Here is a 13,939-nt window from a genome sequence, read left to right on the forward strand (position 1 = left end):
TTTTCCCATCTTCACAGGTTTTCAGTGACCCCGTGCCCTCTGTAGCCTCAAATCTCTGTTCTTGGATGACAGGAGTGGAAACCTTCTGTTGTTGTAGCTCATCTATCTCGAGGTTCGGTGTGCTCTGCATTCTGACATGCCTTTCTGCTCACCACGGTTGTAAAGAGTAGCTATTTGAGTTACTGTATCCTTCCTGTCAACTCGAACCAATCTGGCCATATATATATATATATATATATATATATATATATATATATATATATATATATATATGCATTGCGTTTAATAATGCATCAGGAGCCTCGTCTCAGACACACTTTGTGCTCTATCACAATGAAATCGGCTGATCAGTTTTACTAAGCATCTTGGAGAACCACAGTTCTTCAGGAGACTGTGTTGCATTTGCTTCTGTCTTTGCAGTTAAAACCTGACAGCCTTCATTTGTTTTGTTTTTTGTGTGTGTAAAAAAGTAGTCATTTAATTTTGGTTGGAATGTTTAGAAATTAAAAATGTCATTTTTACTGATCCATTATGCAGAAGTCATAAAATAAACATCTAAGATGAAAATTAGTATTAAAAAAATGATAGTGCCTAAGACACAGTACTATATACGGTATATATATATATATATATATATATATATATATATATATATATATATATATAAAATTTTCTCATAAGCACATTTTACCTGAAATGTAATATAATTTTCATAAAGTGAACTTAGACTGTACAATTCCCTCTAGTTTTTTTTTTTTTTTTAATCTATAAATGGCTTGTAGGATTAGCTAAGGCTATAGATAGATAGGATAGATACAGACAGGATGCAGACTTCAGTTTTAACCGAATCAATTACAGAGAAAATGGGGGTCAAACTCCTGTACAAAACATAAGACGACAATCTGTTTCTATTTTCTATTCAACTCACATGATTAAAGTTCTGTTCTCCATGAGAAGAGTTGAACAGCCTTTGAACCTCAGGCTTTACAGGACCTTTTTTTTTTTTTTTTTTTTTAAATCATATTTCAGAGGTCTGTAATACTGAAAAGACTGCATTATCATTCAGAAGCTACCTGCCATTGTTTTCAACTATAAAACCCTTCTACCTTAAGGCTCTCCTCCAGGATATCTGACACGTACAAAAAGAGAAAGTGGCAAAACTGAAAGAAACTGCTACCAACATCCAAACAAGCTGAAATGGACGAAATGGATAAATATCTTCTGCAAAGCTTTTACGGGATCCAGCAAAGGAAGAGAATAAAAAATTTACTACCAGGTGGGAAGAACAATCAGTATCACTAAATTAGAGCCGTACAAGCTGTCTTCCTGACCTGAATACAGCAAGAGAGCTGAGTTGTAAACAGCACTTTCCGTACTTCAGGCATTGCCTGTTACCTTTAGTTATGCAGTACACAAAGAAATAGCTGTTATTTCTTCCTGAAAGGATGCAGTAGTCTAAACCAGAGCTTCTCAAACTGTGCAGTCAGGGAATGCTTTAACTATGACAGAAATTCCCCGGACCTCTTCAGTAAAGATATAATCATATATCTATATATTCATTTCATAGAATATTGATATTGTGATACATTATGTCACTTTTTCTGAAGTGTCATGATATGTTTTTGTAATTTTTGCTAATTTGTTATGGTTTTTACTGTTTTTAATCTTTAAAATTGTCAATTTTTTACATTTTTGCTGTTTTTTTTTTTGTTTTTTTTTTTAAATACAGATTGTAATGCATATCATGTATTATAGAAATATCTTGTGTATTATTGTGATATGGTATTTTTGTCATATTACCTACACTTAAAACCAACTATTTAAATATCTAGGTACAATTAGAGCTCAATAATAAATATAGTAACTTTGATAATGGTCAGTTGTGATTTGCACCACTGTAACAAAAGAAACACAGACCCCCTGGCTAAGCTTCATGGATCTCTGGACCCCATTTAAACTGATGTAAACATAATGAATCAACATGGATTTATGATCCATCGAGTAATCACGGCCGCTTAAAACAATATAAAATTCAATTTCAGATCATCAGAAATGTCAAATGAACAATTTCCTCAAAATGCTAATTAGATTAAAAATGGTTTGCACTGTTCACTGGCCGTGACTAAGTTTCTAACCACGTTTTTATACCACCTTAGATCTGGAGAAGGCTATCTGGATAGGATAGATCCGTTCTAAACATCCTCTTAGCAACCAAGCCAACTCCCTGCAAGCTTCCACTGCCAAATTAGGCAAAACAACAGGGGTGCGTTTTTCATGTGCAGTATTTGTGTTGTGTCAGTCAGCCTCCTCCACATCCGCAGCGTAAAATAAATCAAAGGAGCAAATGGAAAACTGTGTCAGATCTGATACTGAGAAAGCATTTCAGGCCAGTATCAACCTCGATTCAATCAACTGTAAGGTCTGTGTCGTTTAGCAGGAAGGAAAGAGAACTGAAGCTCACCTCTTTGGTGTCCCACACCTCAGCTCCGTCAGTGTACATCACCAGTAGCTTTTGATTGCCTTTTCCAGGAGCGAAACGGATCTTCTTTACCCATCCTCGGTGTGTGGGAATTCCCCTAATGCAAAATACAAACAAGCAAACACACACACACACACAATATCTTTTTCAAGAAACACTGCATTTTATTCCCTCATAGATAGATAGATAGATAGATAGATAGATTCTTTATTGTCATTGCACAGGGTACAACAAAATTGAGTGTCCCTCCTAATGGTGCAGAAGAATAAAATAAAAGGAGTAAGGGATAACAAATATACATTTTAAATATAACAATAGAAATTAAAATAAAACTAAGGTATTGCACATTACAGTATTGCACATATTGTCTTATGTACGAATTTTGCAGTTGAGGATAAATAAATATGAAGTAAGAGTCTATAGACGTGAGTGTATGTGTGTGTAGTGCAAATAGTTCCTAACATTCAGTGGTAGGGTTTCTTAGCATTCAGTTCTCGATTGGCTCTGGGGTAGAATGAAAGAAATGAGAGAAAATAAGGCTATGTCTATCATCACTCAGCCATCTGTGACAATTCTTTGAAATAATAATGAAAATGAAGTGCAATGCAAACCGTGGCATTTTACTACATAGTTATTTGAAACTGATGTACGAAATATTCAAGTACTAAACCACGAATAGTGCCCATTGCACACCACACAAACACACTACACTTTATGTCCAACAGACTGACTTTTTTTTTCTTTTTTTGCATGCATCTAACACAATCCAATGGCCATCCACATAAGCAAACACAGTCACAAAAGGTCTTTCCCAAAAATGCCATAATCAAGAATACCATGTTTTATAACTAGGTCATGATGCAACGCCTCATAATCTGAGCTTTCTTTGTTTAAAGCTGTTGTTTTTTTTTCACCCATCATCTTATACAGTATATGGTGTACAAACTGAAAACAAGAAAGGGATTTAAACTGAATAAATGTGAACACACTCCTACCGGGACAGACGGGCCTTCAGATCCCAGAAATTCAGGTTTCCATCCACATCTCCCAGTACTAGCGTGTCTCCCTTCCACGCGATGCAGGCGATGCTGCCCATGCTCCCCTACAACATACAGCAGCTTCATTTCACAAAAATTACCTCAAAATAAATATATATATGTATATCTTTCAAACCCAGCCAATTATCGCATTATTGCAAACATCCATCCATACTAAACTGCTACCCGTCGTGATCAAAAACAAGAACCAAAGCACGGAAATGGCGTCTAGCCAGGGGGTCTGACGTGACACTTGGTAGATCATTAATTCTTTCAGAATGCAAAGATCACAAACTGCACAGCAGCGGGTTTCCGTTTGTTTGTTTGTTTATCGCCATCATTTTCCTCTGGATGAAAAGAGCAACACGCACGAAGAGGCATTGGTTTACCTCCGCTGCCTCTGATGCGCTCATTATCATGCACAAATGTGTCATTAAACACTGCAGTCACATCTGCTGCCGGGACCATTTTACTCTTCTTTATTAACTGATGCATTTATGCAGATGTCTACGTTTTTTTTTGTTTGTTTGTTTGTTTGTTTGTTTTTATATTGCATCAGATTTTTCATGGATTTAATTAGTTTAAGATACTACTACTACTACAGGTACTCATAGTGTCACTACTGACAAAGTTCTTGCGTAGCAGTCATTTTATTTCAAATATCACATTTCATGTTTCACATTTACAGATTAAGAGCAAGTGTTCCATAGTTTTGAGATAGTCACTTCATGGGTACAGTCATGGATTCATATATACTCATTAGGAATATCATACTAATATTGGGTAGGAACCTCCTTTTGCTCTCAAAACAGAAAAAAAATCCTTTGTGTCATGCAAAAAGCAAAGCAAATGATGTTTATTGCTATTAAGGGGGCCAATGTGTACCAAGAAAACCTTCTCCGCACCATTAGACCACCACCACCAGCTTGAACTGTTGACACAAGGCAGGTCGGGTCCATGGATTCATGCTGTTGACTAAACTTCTGACCCAACCAGAAATCAAGATTCATCAGCCTGGCCAATGCTTTTTCCAATCATTATCTGTCCGGTTTTCAGTGAGCCTGTGCCCATTCTAGCCTCAGATTCCTGCTCTTGGCTGATGAAAAAGAAACCCAGTGTGGTCTTCTGCTGTGTAGCCCATCTGCCTGAAGGTCTGATGTGTTATGAGATGCTTTTCTGTTCACCACGGTTGTTAAGAGTGATTACTTGAGTCATCTTAGCCTTCCTGTCAGCTTAAACCAGCCTGGTCATTCTCCTCTGACTTCTTTTATCAACATCGTCTGCAGAACTGCTGCTCACTGGATGGGTTCTGTATTTCGCACAGTACAGTGTAAACTCTAGAAAGAAATTCCAGGAGTTTTTCTGAAATACGCAAAGCAGCCATCTGGCAGCAACAACCATCAGCAAGTCAAAGTCACTCAGACCACAATTTTTCTTCATTCTGATGTTTGATGTGAACATGAACTGAATATCTTGACCTGTAGCTGCATGATTTTATGCTTTGTGCTGCTGCTGCATGAATGGCTGATTGGATAATGAGCTACGGGCAATTATATGACTAATTCAAATTATACATTTGAACTAATAAATGAGTAAATCATCTAAAAATAGCACAAGAATACTATTAAACTTGTTGAATATCCACACTACACTGTAACTGCACTGTGCCTGAAATTATCCTTGCAAAGTCTCTCTGTAAATATTTTCATTTTCATCTGCTCGAGTTGAGAGGTTTCTGATTTCAGACTCCTTTTGCATCAATGCTTCATTAGATAGAAATTATTTGGTCGGCTCCAATTTTTCTTTATGATAACCAGCTGCTTTTTTTTGCTGAACTATTGTCAGCAAGGGCTTGTTCTTGCTTTGTCAGAGCCTGTCAGTATTTTAGCGCTTTTCTGTACAACACTGATTTGTTGTGACTTTCCTCTCAGATATGTTGCCAAAAGTATTGGGACACCCCTCCAAATCATTGAATTCAGGTGTTCCAATCACTTCCATGGCCACAGGTGTATAAAAGCACCTAGGCATGCAGACTAGGTGCAACATTTGGGAAAGAATGGGTCGCTCTCAGGAGCTCACTGAATTCAAGCGTGGTACCGTGATAGGTTGCCACCAGTGCAATAAGTCCATTCGTGAAATTTCCTCACTACTAAATATTCCACGGTCAACTGTTAGTGGTATTATAACAAAGTGGAAGCAATTGGGAACAACAGCAACTCAGCCATGAAGTGGTAGGCCACATAAAATCACAGAGTGCTGAGGCGCACAGTGCCCAGAAGTCGCCATCTTTCTGTAGAGTCAATAGCTACAGAGCTCCAAACTTCATGTGACCTTCAGATTAGCCCAAGTACAGTACGCAGAGAGCTTCATGGAGTGGGTTCCATGGTCGAGCAGCTGCATCCAAGCCTTACATCACCAAGTGCAATGCAAAGCGTCGGATGCAGTGGTGTAAAGCACGCCACCACTGGACTCTAGAGCAGTGGAGACGTGTTCTCTGGAGTGATGAATCACGCTTCTCTGTCTGGCAATCCGATGGACGAGTCTGGGTTTGGCGGTTACCAGGAGAACGGTACTTGCCTGACTGCATTGTGCCAAGTGTAAAGTTTGGTGGAGGGGGATTATGGTGTGGGGTTGTTTTTCAGGGGTTGGGCTTGGCCCCTTAGTTCCAGTGAAAGGAACTCTTAATGCTTCAGCATACCAAGACATTTTAGACAATTTCATGCTCCCAACTTTGTGGGAACAGTTTGGGGATGGCCCCTTCCTGTTCCAACATGACTGCGCACCAGTGCACAAAGCGAGGTCCATAAAGACATGGATGAGTGAGTTTGGTGTAGAGGAACATGACTGGCCTGGAGTCCTGACCTCAACCCGATAGAACACCTTTGGGAAGAATTAGAGCGGAGACTGCGAGCCAAGCTTTCTCGTTCCAAATGCGCTTCTAGAAGAATGGTCAAAAATTCCCATAAACACACTCCTAAACCTTGTGGAAAGCCTTCCAAGAAGAGTTGAAGCTGTTATAGCTGCAAAGGGTGGACCACCTCCATATTAAACCCTACGGATTAAGAATGGGATGTCATTAAAGTTCATGTGCATGTAAAGGCAGATGTCCCAAAACTTTTGGCAATATAACATATATATATATATATATATATATATATACATACCTTTTCATTTATATTCCATACTGCTGATAAAATCTTCATGTGTCCTGACTGACTTATTACTTACTTGCTCATCTCAATACCTCTATTCACAGTATGCAAGGATTTTATTGTCATACTCTAAGAACTAGTATAAAGTAGGTTATGAAAAAAGAAGAAGAAAAAAAAAGGAAATTGTATACAAAGGTAAAAAAAAAAAAAACAATACAAAAAAAAACTGTCATTCATTTTAATTTTTTTTCCACGTATTAGCTCTGTAGCACAAACATCTTCTGATATCTTTACAAGAGACACCATGAGGGCAGTGGACTCCTCAACATAAATGAGGCGTCGATAATAAAACAATGAAAATAAAATAAAAAACCCTGGGGACACCATTAGCCGAGATTTATGCCACGCAGACCAAAATAAAAAAAAATACAGCTTAGTGGTAGTGTATCAAGACAACTGGATTTAAATTACTGTACGCTTCACCACTCATCCTAAGTGCTGTGAATTACCTGCCATTTAAACCTCTGTGCACAAGGGCGGACAAATCAAAATTCATTAAGTAGCTTTCCAGGCAAGAGAAAGCTCCGATGCGCAGAAGTCCGATAACTTGGCTAAAAAGGCAACGAAACATTAAGACGAGCTAAATAAGTGCATTAATACATACTATTGAAAGTGAACAAGTATGTGAATCCCTAGAAGGGGCGACTTTATGCAGCCAAAGCTTTACTCCTCTCCTGATGACGAAGCATCACGTTCGTGTCCACAAAAAAAAAAGTGGATTTTTTTTTTCGTTTAGGAGCTATGGTGTTTTCTTGTAACATGTAACAAGCTGTTTGAATCTGGATCGTCATTTTTACTCGATGAAGGGTTTAAATGTGAGGTAACTGTGTGCTGTGTTAGCAAAAATAAAGTATATAACGCTAATGCTGACTTTTGTCACTGTTTCTTATTCTAGAAAGATTGCAGAGGCGACTCCCAATCATAGATTTTGGTGAGGCAGGACGACGCTAATAATGATTATAGATAGCATAAAAAAAAAATTTACTTGACAGGTGATCACACTTGATTTATGCCATAGGCTATAGACTATCTACGAAATTTTTTAACCACTTAACAGGCAGTTGAGATTCGACAACAGACAGTCAGCCAGTGTATGATCTAGTGGCACGTTTTGCGCTGTTTTAGACGTACCTCCGAACAACTTTTCGAGGATATCTCAGTAACCAGGGTTGAAATTTCTAGCCCAACTACATCTTAAGAACCACATAAAAGTCCTGAGACAAGCCCAAAAAAAATAGGAATTGGAAACACGTATTTCTGATGACATTATCCACTCCATATTTTCTCTTTCCGTCTCGCAATATTTGCAATATATATGTTACGACAGAAATGGTTCCCTGCATCATAGACACTGCTCTTACACTTGGCCTTTTTTGCAAACATTTATTCGATTTAATTCTGATCATTTGCTATAAGACAGGATCTTGGCAGCCGTGGATTATTTTTAAATTGGCAACCCTGTCATTAACCGTCATGAGCATGAGGCAGCGTGAATGACGCCCCAATGGGCTTCTATAGCACTTGTTGCAATTCCCATTTTTGACCACTAGGTGCAATAATAACTCTATGGAGCTAAACGTGAGCAAATCAACGGCTTATGTCCGTAAAACCGCAATTTTTTATTTTATTTTTTTTAGAAAAACACTCAAAAGCGGTAATCAGCATTTCAATGGACTTGTAAATGAGGACTTTATGAAGATCAACATGTGACGCCACAGCATCAAGGTGTTCTGCTCTACTGAGAAATTTATGACCCAATTGGATCAAATGGATAAGTTTTCTTTTCTGAAAGGGAATAGGGAGTAAAGTTTTTTCTTTGTCTGGTTGTTGGACGATGGAAGTAAGAAAGGCTGGTGACTATTATGTTAACAGCCTACGGAACCTACCTGCCAGTCTGGACACGGTCAATGAAAAACTGATAGCCTGGATACATAATCTGCCTGTCCAGGGCACACGGACTAGCGACTTGTCCACTCCTGCTGTGTGATTTATGTTACATTCACATGACTGGAGGTGTGAATTGGTGTGAAACTGCCAGAGTAAAGCTTTGTAAACAGATGATATCTGGTGCCCAAAACGTCTATCACGTCTATCACATTCATCAAAAAAGTAGAAGAAGTGACAATTAGCAACTCCAAGGAGCTGGTGAGAATACAGCGAACTGTTTCTTAGACTGTTAGAACATGTGTTCAGGATGGCAGATGGGGAATAGGAGCGTATAAACCAGTCCTCAAGCAACATCTCAGAAACAATGAATCTGTTGCACCTGCAGTGAAAAAAAGATCACACCCTACTTAATCACACTGTATGACAGAGGAGGTGTTTAATCAGGCCTGAAGTTTCACAGCAGTGATGAGAATGAACTAAAGCACTAAAGCTGTAGCAGTTTACAATATGCAGTATGTGCAATAATGCTGGTGTGAGCCGGCAGCCTGTTCTACTTTCATGAGTTATAGAATAATAAAGTGACTTTACAAGCTTTACTCAGAGGGTTTTTTAGTAGGCAGTGTTATGAGCATTGGTTGATGTTGAAGTAAATCTCTCTCCCTATATCATGAGCTTAGACAATTTCACCGGATGTGGAGGTGTTGTAATTCAACCAATCATCCATTAATTCAAATTGATATTAGCTTATAGATCCAGGTAACTGCAAATTCAGGCTCCCACCTCAAAAAAAAAAAAAAAAAAAGCTCTCTCAATACTACATCCTGCTCAATTTAGGTTCAATGAATGGAGCTGCTAAAAGTAACAGCCCTGCTCATTGGAGCATCCAAGGTCTTCCATGACTAGTGACAAATGGATCCCGGTGAGAATTTCAACGGCATGTGATGACCCATTAACACTGAAGAAGTCCAAAATAGCTGATGTATTTTCCTTAGCTCTAGAAGACACAAGTCCCTAACCATTAACCAACATTCTTGGAAGTGCATTATGGGCCAGCCAGAAATACATTTAAATAGTTTTGAGATACATTGTCCTCTAAAATCTATTAACCAGAAGGAATTTGATTTGTGTTGAGAAAACTGATGTGGCTTTTCCCATTTTTTTCCCCTGGTGTCCAAGAAATTTGTGGTAATTTCACAAGATATCTTATGCGGTCCATGTGGCTGCTCCGATTTCGTTTTTTAACATGCTGGCAAACAATCTGACTTTCATCTATCATCTTGAAATGGCCGGTAACAGAGACAAAAAAAGGAATAATAAAAGAAGAAGAACATTGGCTATGTTTACATGCACATCAGTATTCCGATATGAATCGGAATTTGGCAATATTCTAATTAGTATTGTGTTATTGCGGAAAACGCCGCAATCCGATTGCCTGATTCGGATTAAGACACTATTCTGATTCCCCAAATTCCAATTCCCATCCCTGGAATATGCCTGTTTTAATGGGAAATTTGTTGCATGTAAAGACCTTATTCCGAAAATCCACTGAAAGGAGATATATGCACATGCTCAGTCCGCAAGGAATTATGGGTGCTAATAGATGATTAGCTGTAGGCTAGGTATTTAGGAATGGCAACTCAGGCATACTTACAACATCCATGTACACGGGAATATTCCGATGCCTGTACGCATATAAACATCGTATTCAGAAATATGGCTGCAACTCGAATACAGGGAATTTGATGTTGAAATTTGAAATTTGGTGTAGCCGTCGTGTAGGGAAAAAAAAAGAAATAAAACGGACCGAGTGAGTACAAACTCCGAAACCAGAACGCAAACAAAATGACATGTCCAAAGTAGTGCATCTTGTTCATAATCTATTGCATTGATGATTTAATATATTTTACACCACACCGCTGTTGAATTCTCAATTCTGATTGGTCAGAAGGTAATTCATTTTCTCAGACAATAGTTCCGGCTTCAAGGTGTATATTAATGCGCTCCATCTAATACGTTATTGTTCTTATAGTAACAATTTACATATGATATGGTGACATTTTCTGTGTTTATTTAGCAATGATGGAAGGAGTCTCCAGTATCAGTAACCAGTTTTGTAATGAAGCTGTAACTTTAAGTTTTTCTACACAGAATAGTCTTTGTGATAGAAGGCATTGCAATTTCTCGGTAACACAACTACCTGCATTGTTTTTGTCTTATTAACTTCAAGAAAGAAAAAAAAGAGAGGCTGTTTACAGCTGCTACAACATAAGCGATAACAGGAACTTGTTTTGCGTACATTTCATAACATGAAATTAGCAAAAAATTGCTGTGCTATAAGAAGAATAAGAAGAAGAATAAAGAAAAATATAAGAAGAATAAAAAACTTCAACAGCCTCAATGAGAAATTTAAATCCATTTCAAAGAACTTTGTTCTGTAATCTGACAAGATCTTATTGCACCTAGTTAAGTGCTTTTATCTCTCGGATGCATGTTTATTATTTAAAAATGACATTTGAAAATGTTTTTTTTTAATGATTGTTTCGATGTCATGTATTTGTTTGGATTTTAATTCATTTGAGCTGTAGCACTGAACTAATGCAGATACGTACATAGTTCAGGTCTGTAAATTACCATTACTTACATCAGGAGGGATGCGTGCTCCTTCCTTCACAGTGTTGCCCTCCACAGTGATGTGGAAGACCTGGCCGTCCGTGTCAGTGAACACAAAGTGCTCGCGGGCTGAGATGCCCTGACTCGTCTCTGCCTTGCTCTCTGCGTCCTGCAACAGACTGAAAGAGAAAGCAACACATATCTAACACGGTTAGACCTCTGAGCTCTCTGCTCACTGCTAACGACACGAAAGAATCAGAAGCACTCCCTAGCATGATAATATCGGGAGTGGGATTTGCAAAATCATTTCACAAGTTATGTGGGTTGCTCATTATTTTGCAACGGTACAGTGCTGAGGTAAATCCGATGCTGAGTTTCTATACTGTGTTCCAAATATCCGTATCTGTATCTGGATTTAGGCCAGAAGTGGGCGTGGCCTAAACCAGTTCAGTTGTTAATTTGTTCTTTAAATAAAAATGTGACCCCTACCACTATACCCTAGATACGCCGGAGAACGATTCGCATTTAATAACGATGAAGAATAATGTAAATGTGCGCTAAAATTGCAAGTTAATATTTTTTTCCATTAATTATTTTTTTGGAGACCTCAGGGAGGATAGTAGCCCTGTGCATAATGCGTGGTCTGTGTAGTCTATATGGAGCAGCCGCTCTCCTCTCTCCTGGAAAGTAACAGGGGGATGTATAAGTTTTTTTTAAAAAGCGAGCAGAGACACATCGCACCAGAGAAGGGAAGTCAGCCCTGAGACGGCTCAAACAGAGAGAAAGAAGCGAAGCAGAACACTCCTGCTATTGACGAAAGCAATAGACACGCTGCTGCACTAAATACACAGCCAGGGGACACGAGCTGTGCAAGGGCAGGAGATTTTAGCCTCTCATGCATGGAGCTTCACTCTAACAATGAAACATCAGACAAATTCGACGGACAAAGAAGTAAAGAAAACAAACAGAGCTTTCCTGACTATTCGTATCTATATTTATATTTGTTTAGAACACATTATATGTTCATTCTGTATAGTATTTGAATGTATTTGAATAGCAGATCTGTTCAAACACACTGATTAATAATATAGTAAACAACAGTCTAGAACAAAACACGTGACTGTGGATATGTCCCAAAGAAAAGAACTTATCCTGAAGTCGCAATGAATTATGGGTCTTTTATGTATACTAGTGTATAGAGCACATTATATGGACACTGCTCGCTGGAATTTATTGGGACTCTGCTTTCAGACAGTGAAACGGGCGTTGATTCAGATTCACGAAGAGATTCACAAATGAATAATGCAGTGTGTGTTAGAAGCTGAGAGCACACGAATAATGAGAGCAGAGACACAACAGATTACAGGGGCTAGGCACTAGCTCCCAGGATGATCTTTGACATCTGACCTGATGACGGAGGACTCGACACTGCTCTGCTCAGCGTCCGACAGTGTGGTCTGTCTGGCCATGGCCTCCCGCGCTGCCATCTGTTTCTTCTTCAGACTTTTCAGGTTGTGCGAGGGAGACCACTCCTAAACACCCACACACACCCACCCACACACACACACACACACACACGTTTGTCTTGCTTTCTTGTGAGGACTTTCTGTTGACATGCAGCTAATTAATGGTGTGTCTACACTTAAAACTAACTATAATTTTAACCTCAGTAGGCAAAAAGAAAATCTTTTGGCACTTTAAGTTTTCATAAAAAGTGGTTCCACAAGGTCAAAACTGTCAGATATTCCTACATTAAAATCGAAATTCAATCTTAAGTCTGTAAAACTTTAAGTGATATACATTTTTCTCAGCATTTTGATGTATAGTCTACCTTCGAGCCCCTGAAAATGGAGGTACTTTGCTTAAAATGGCTGTAATTCCTAAATGGTAAATGCCATATTTTTTGTGGAATCTCTTAAAATAAAGCTGAAAGTCTACACTTCGATCACATCTTGATTGTTTTATTTCAAATCCATCGTGGTGGTATATAAAGGCAAAATCACAAAAACTCTGTCATTGTCCAAATACTTCCGGACGTGACTGTATATATATATAATCCATTGTGCATGGGAGCTACCAGAACGCAACATTATAGGATTAAACAGCTAAAAATTACAGAGCAAAAACTTTCTGGAAAAATTTACATTGCAATTTCGCAGACAATCAATTTGTATGAAACTAAATATAAGCTTCAAAGTGTGTACTTGACAGATAAGATTGACTAATAAACACTAATCTTTCATTGGATTCCTCAATAGTTCTTTCATATGTTCTACATATTATACAGTAACTGATGTTTCTTTAGTTTTATTTTATAAAACTCAAGTGCATTTAGGAAGTGATGCCTCTGATGCACACTATACTCCTGGATTAAGTTTAATTTGTCTTAGGAAGTGAAACACTCAGGCTACTTTCTGAACTTTGTTTTTGTCCACATTCACTATTATAGATTATTCAAGACTACTCTGACATATTAGCTATAGGTTGAAACTGGCTTTCTCTACCATTGTTCTTTAAAGTGTATTTTGAAATCAGATATTACATATTCTTCCTCTAAATTGAACCAAACCCCTCAGGAATCTTGGATATCATTAATTTGGTGTGGCTTTTCCCAGGGTGTGTCTCAATCAGCTCCCTAGCTCCCTAGGTCGTGAATCAGTATATTGCGTACACAAGTTCGGGCACCGGTGAAGACCCAGGCTCACTACACACTG

General features: G+C 38.3%; 1 protein-coding gene across 1 annotated transcript in view; it reads right to left on the minus strand.

The window, feature by feature from the left end:
• wdr11 (WD repeat domain 11) overlaps nucleotides 1-13,939 on the minus strand; it is a 100,852-nt gene that overhangs the window by 24,221 nt on the left and 62,692 nt on the right. The window contains exons 15-18 of the mRNA XM_053232560.1: nucleotides 12,633-12,757; nucleotides 11,257-11,404; nucleotides 3,475-3,581; nucleotides 2,462-2,576 (exon numbers count right to left, since the gene is read on the minus strand). Of these exons, the coding sequence (XP_053088535.1) occupies nucleotides 2,462-2,576; nucleotides 3,475-3,581; nucleotides 11,257-11,404; nucleotides 12,633-12,757 (495 nt within the window). The remainder of the gene's footprint in view (nucleotides 1-2,461; nucleotides 2,577-3,474; nucleotides 3,582-11,256; nucleotides 11,405-12,632; nucleotides 12,758-13,939) is intronic.

This window comes from Pangasianodon hypophthalmus, chromosome 3, assembly GCF_027358585.1.
Source record: "Pangasianodon hypophthalmus isolate fPanHyp1 chromosome 3, fPanHyp1.pri, whole genome shotgun sequence".
Lineage (NCBI taxonomy): Eukaryota > Metazoa > Chordata > Actinopteri > Siluriformes > Pangasiidae > Pangasianodon > Pangasianodon hypophthalmus.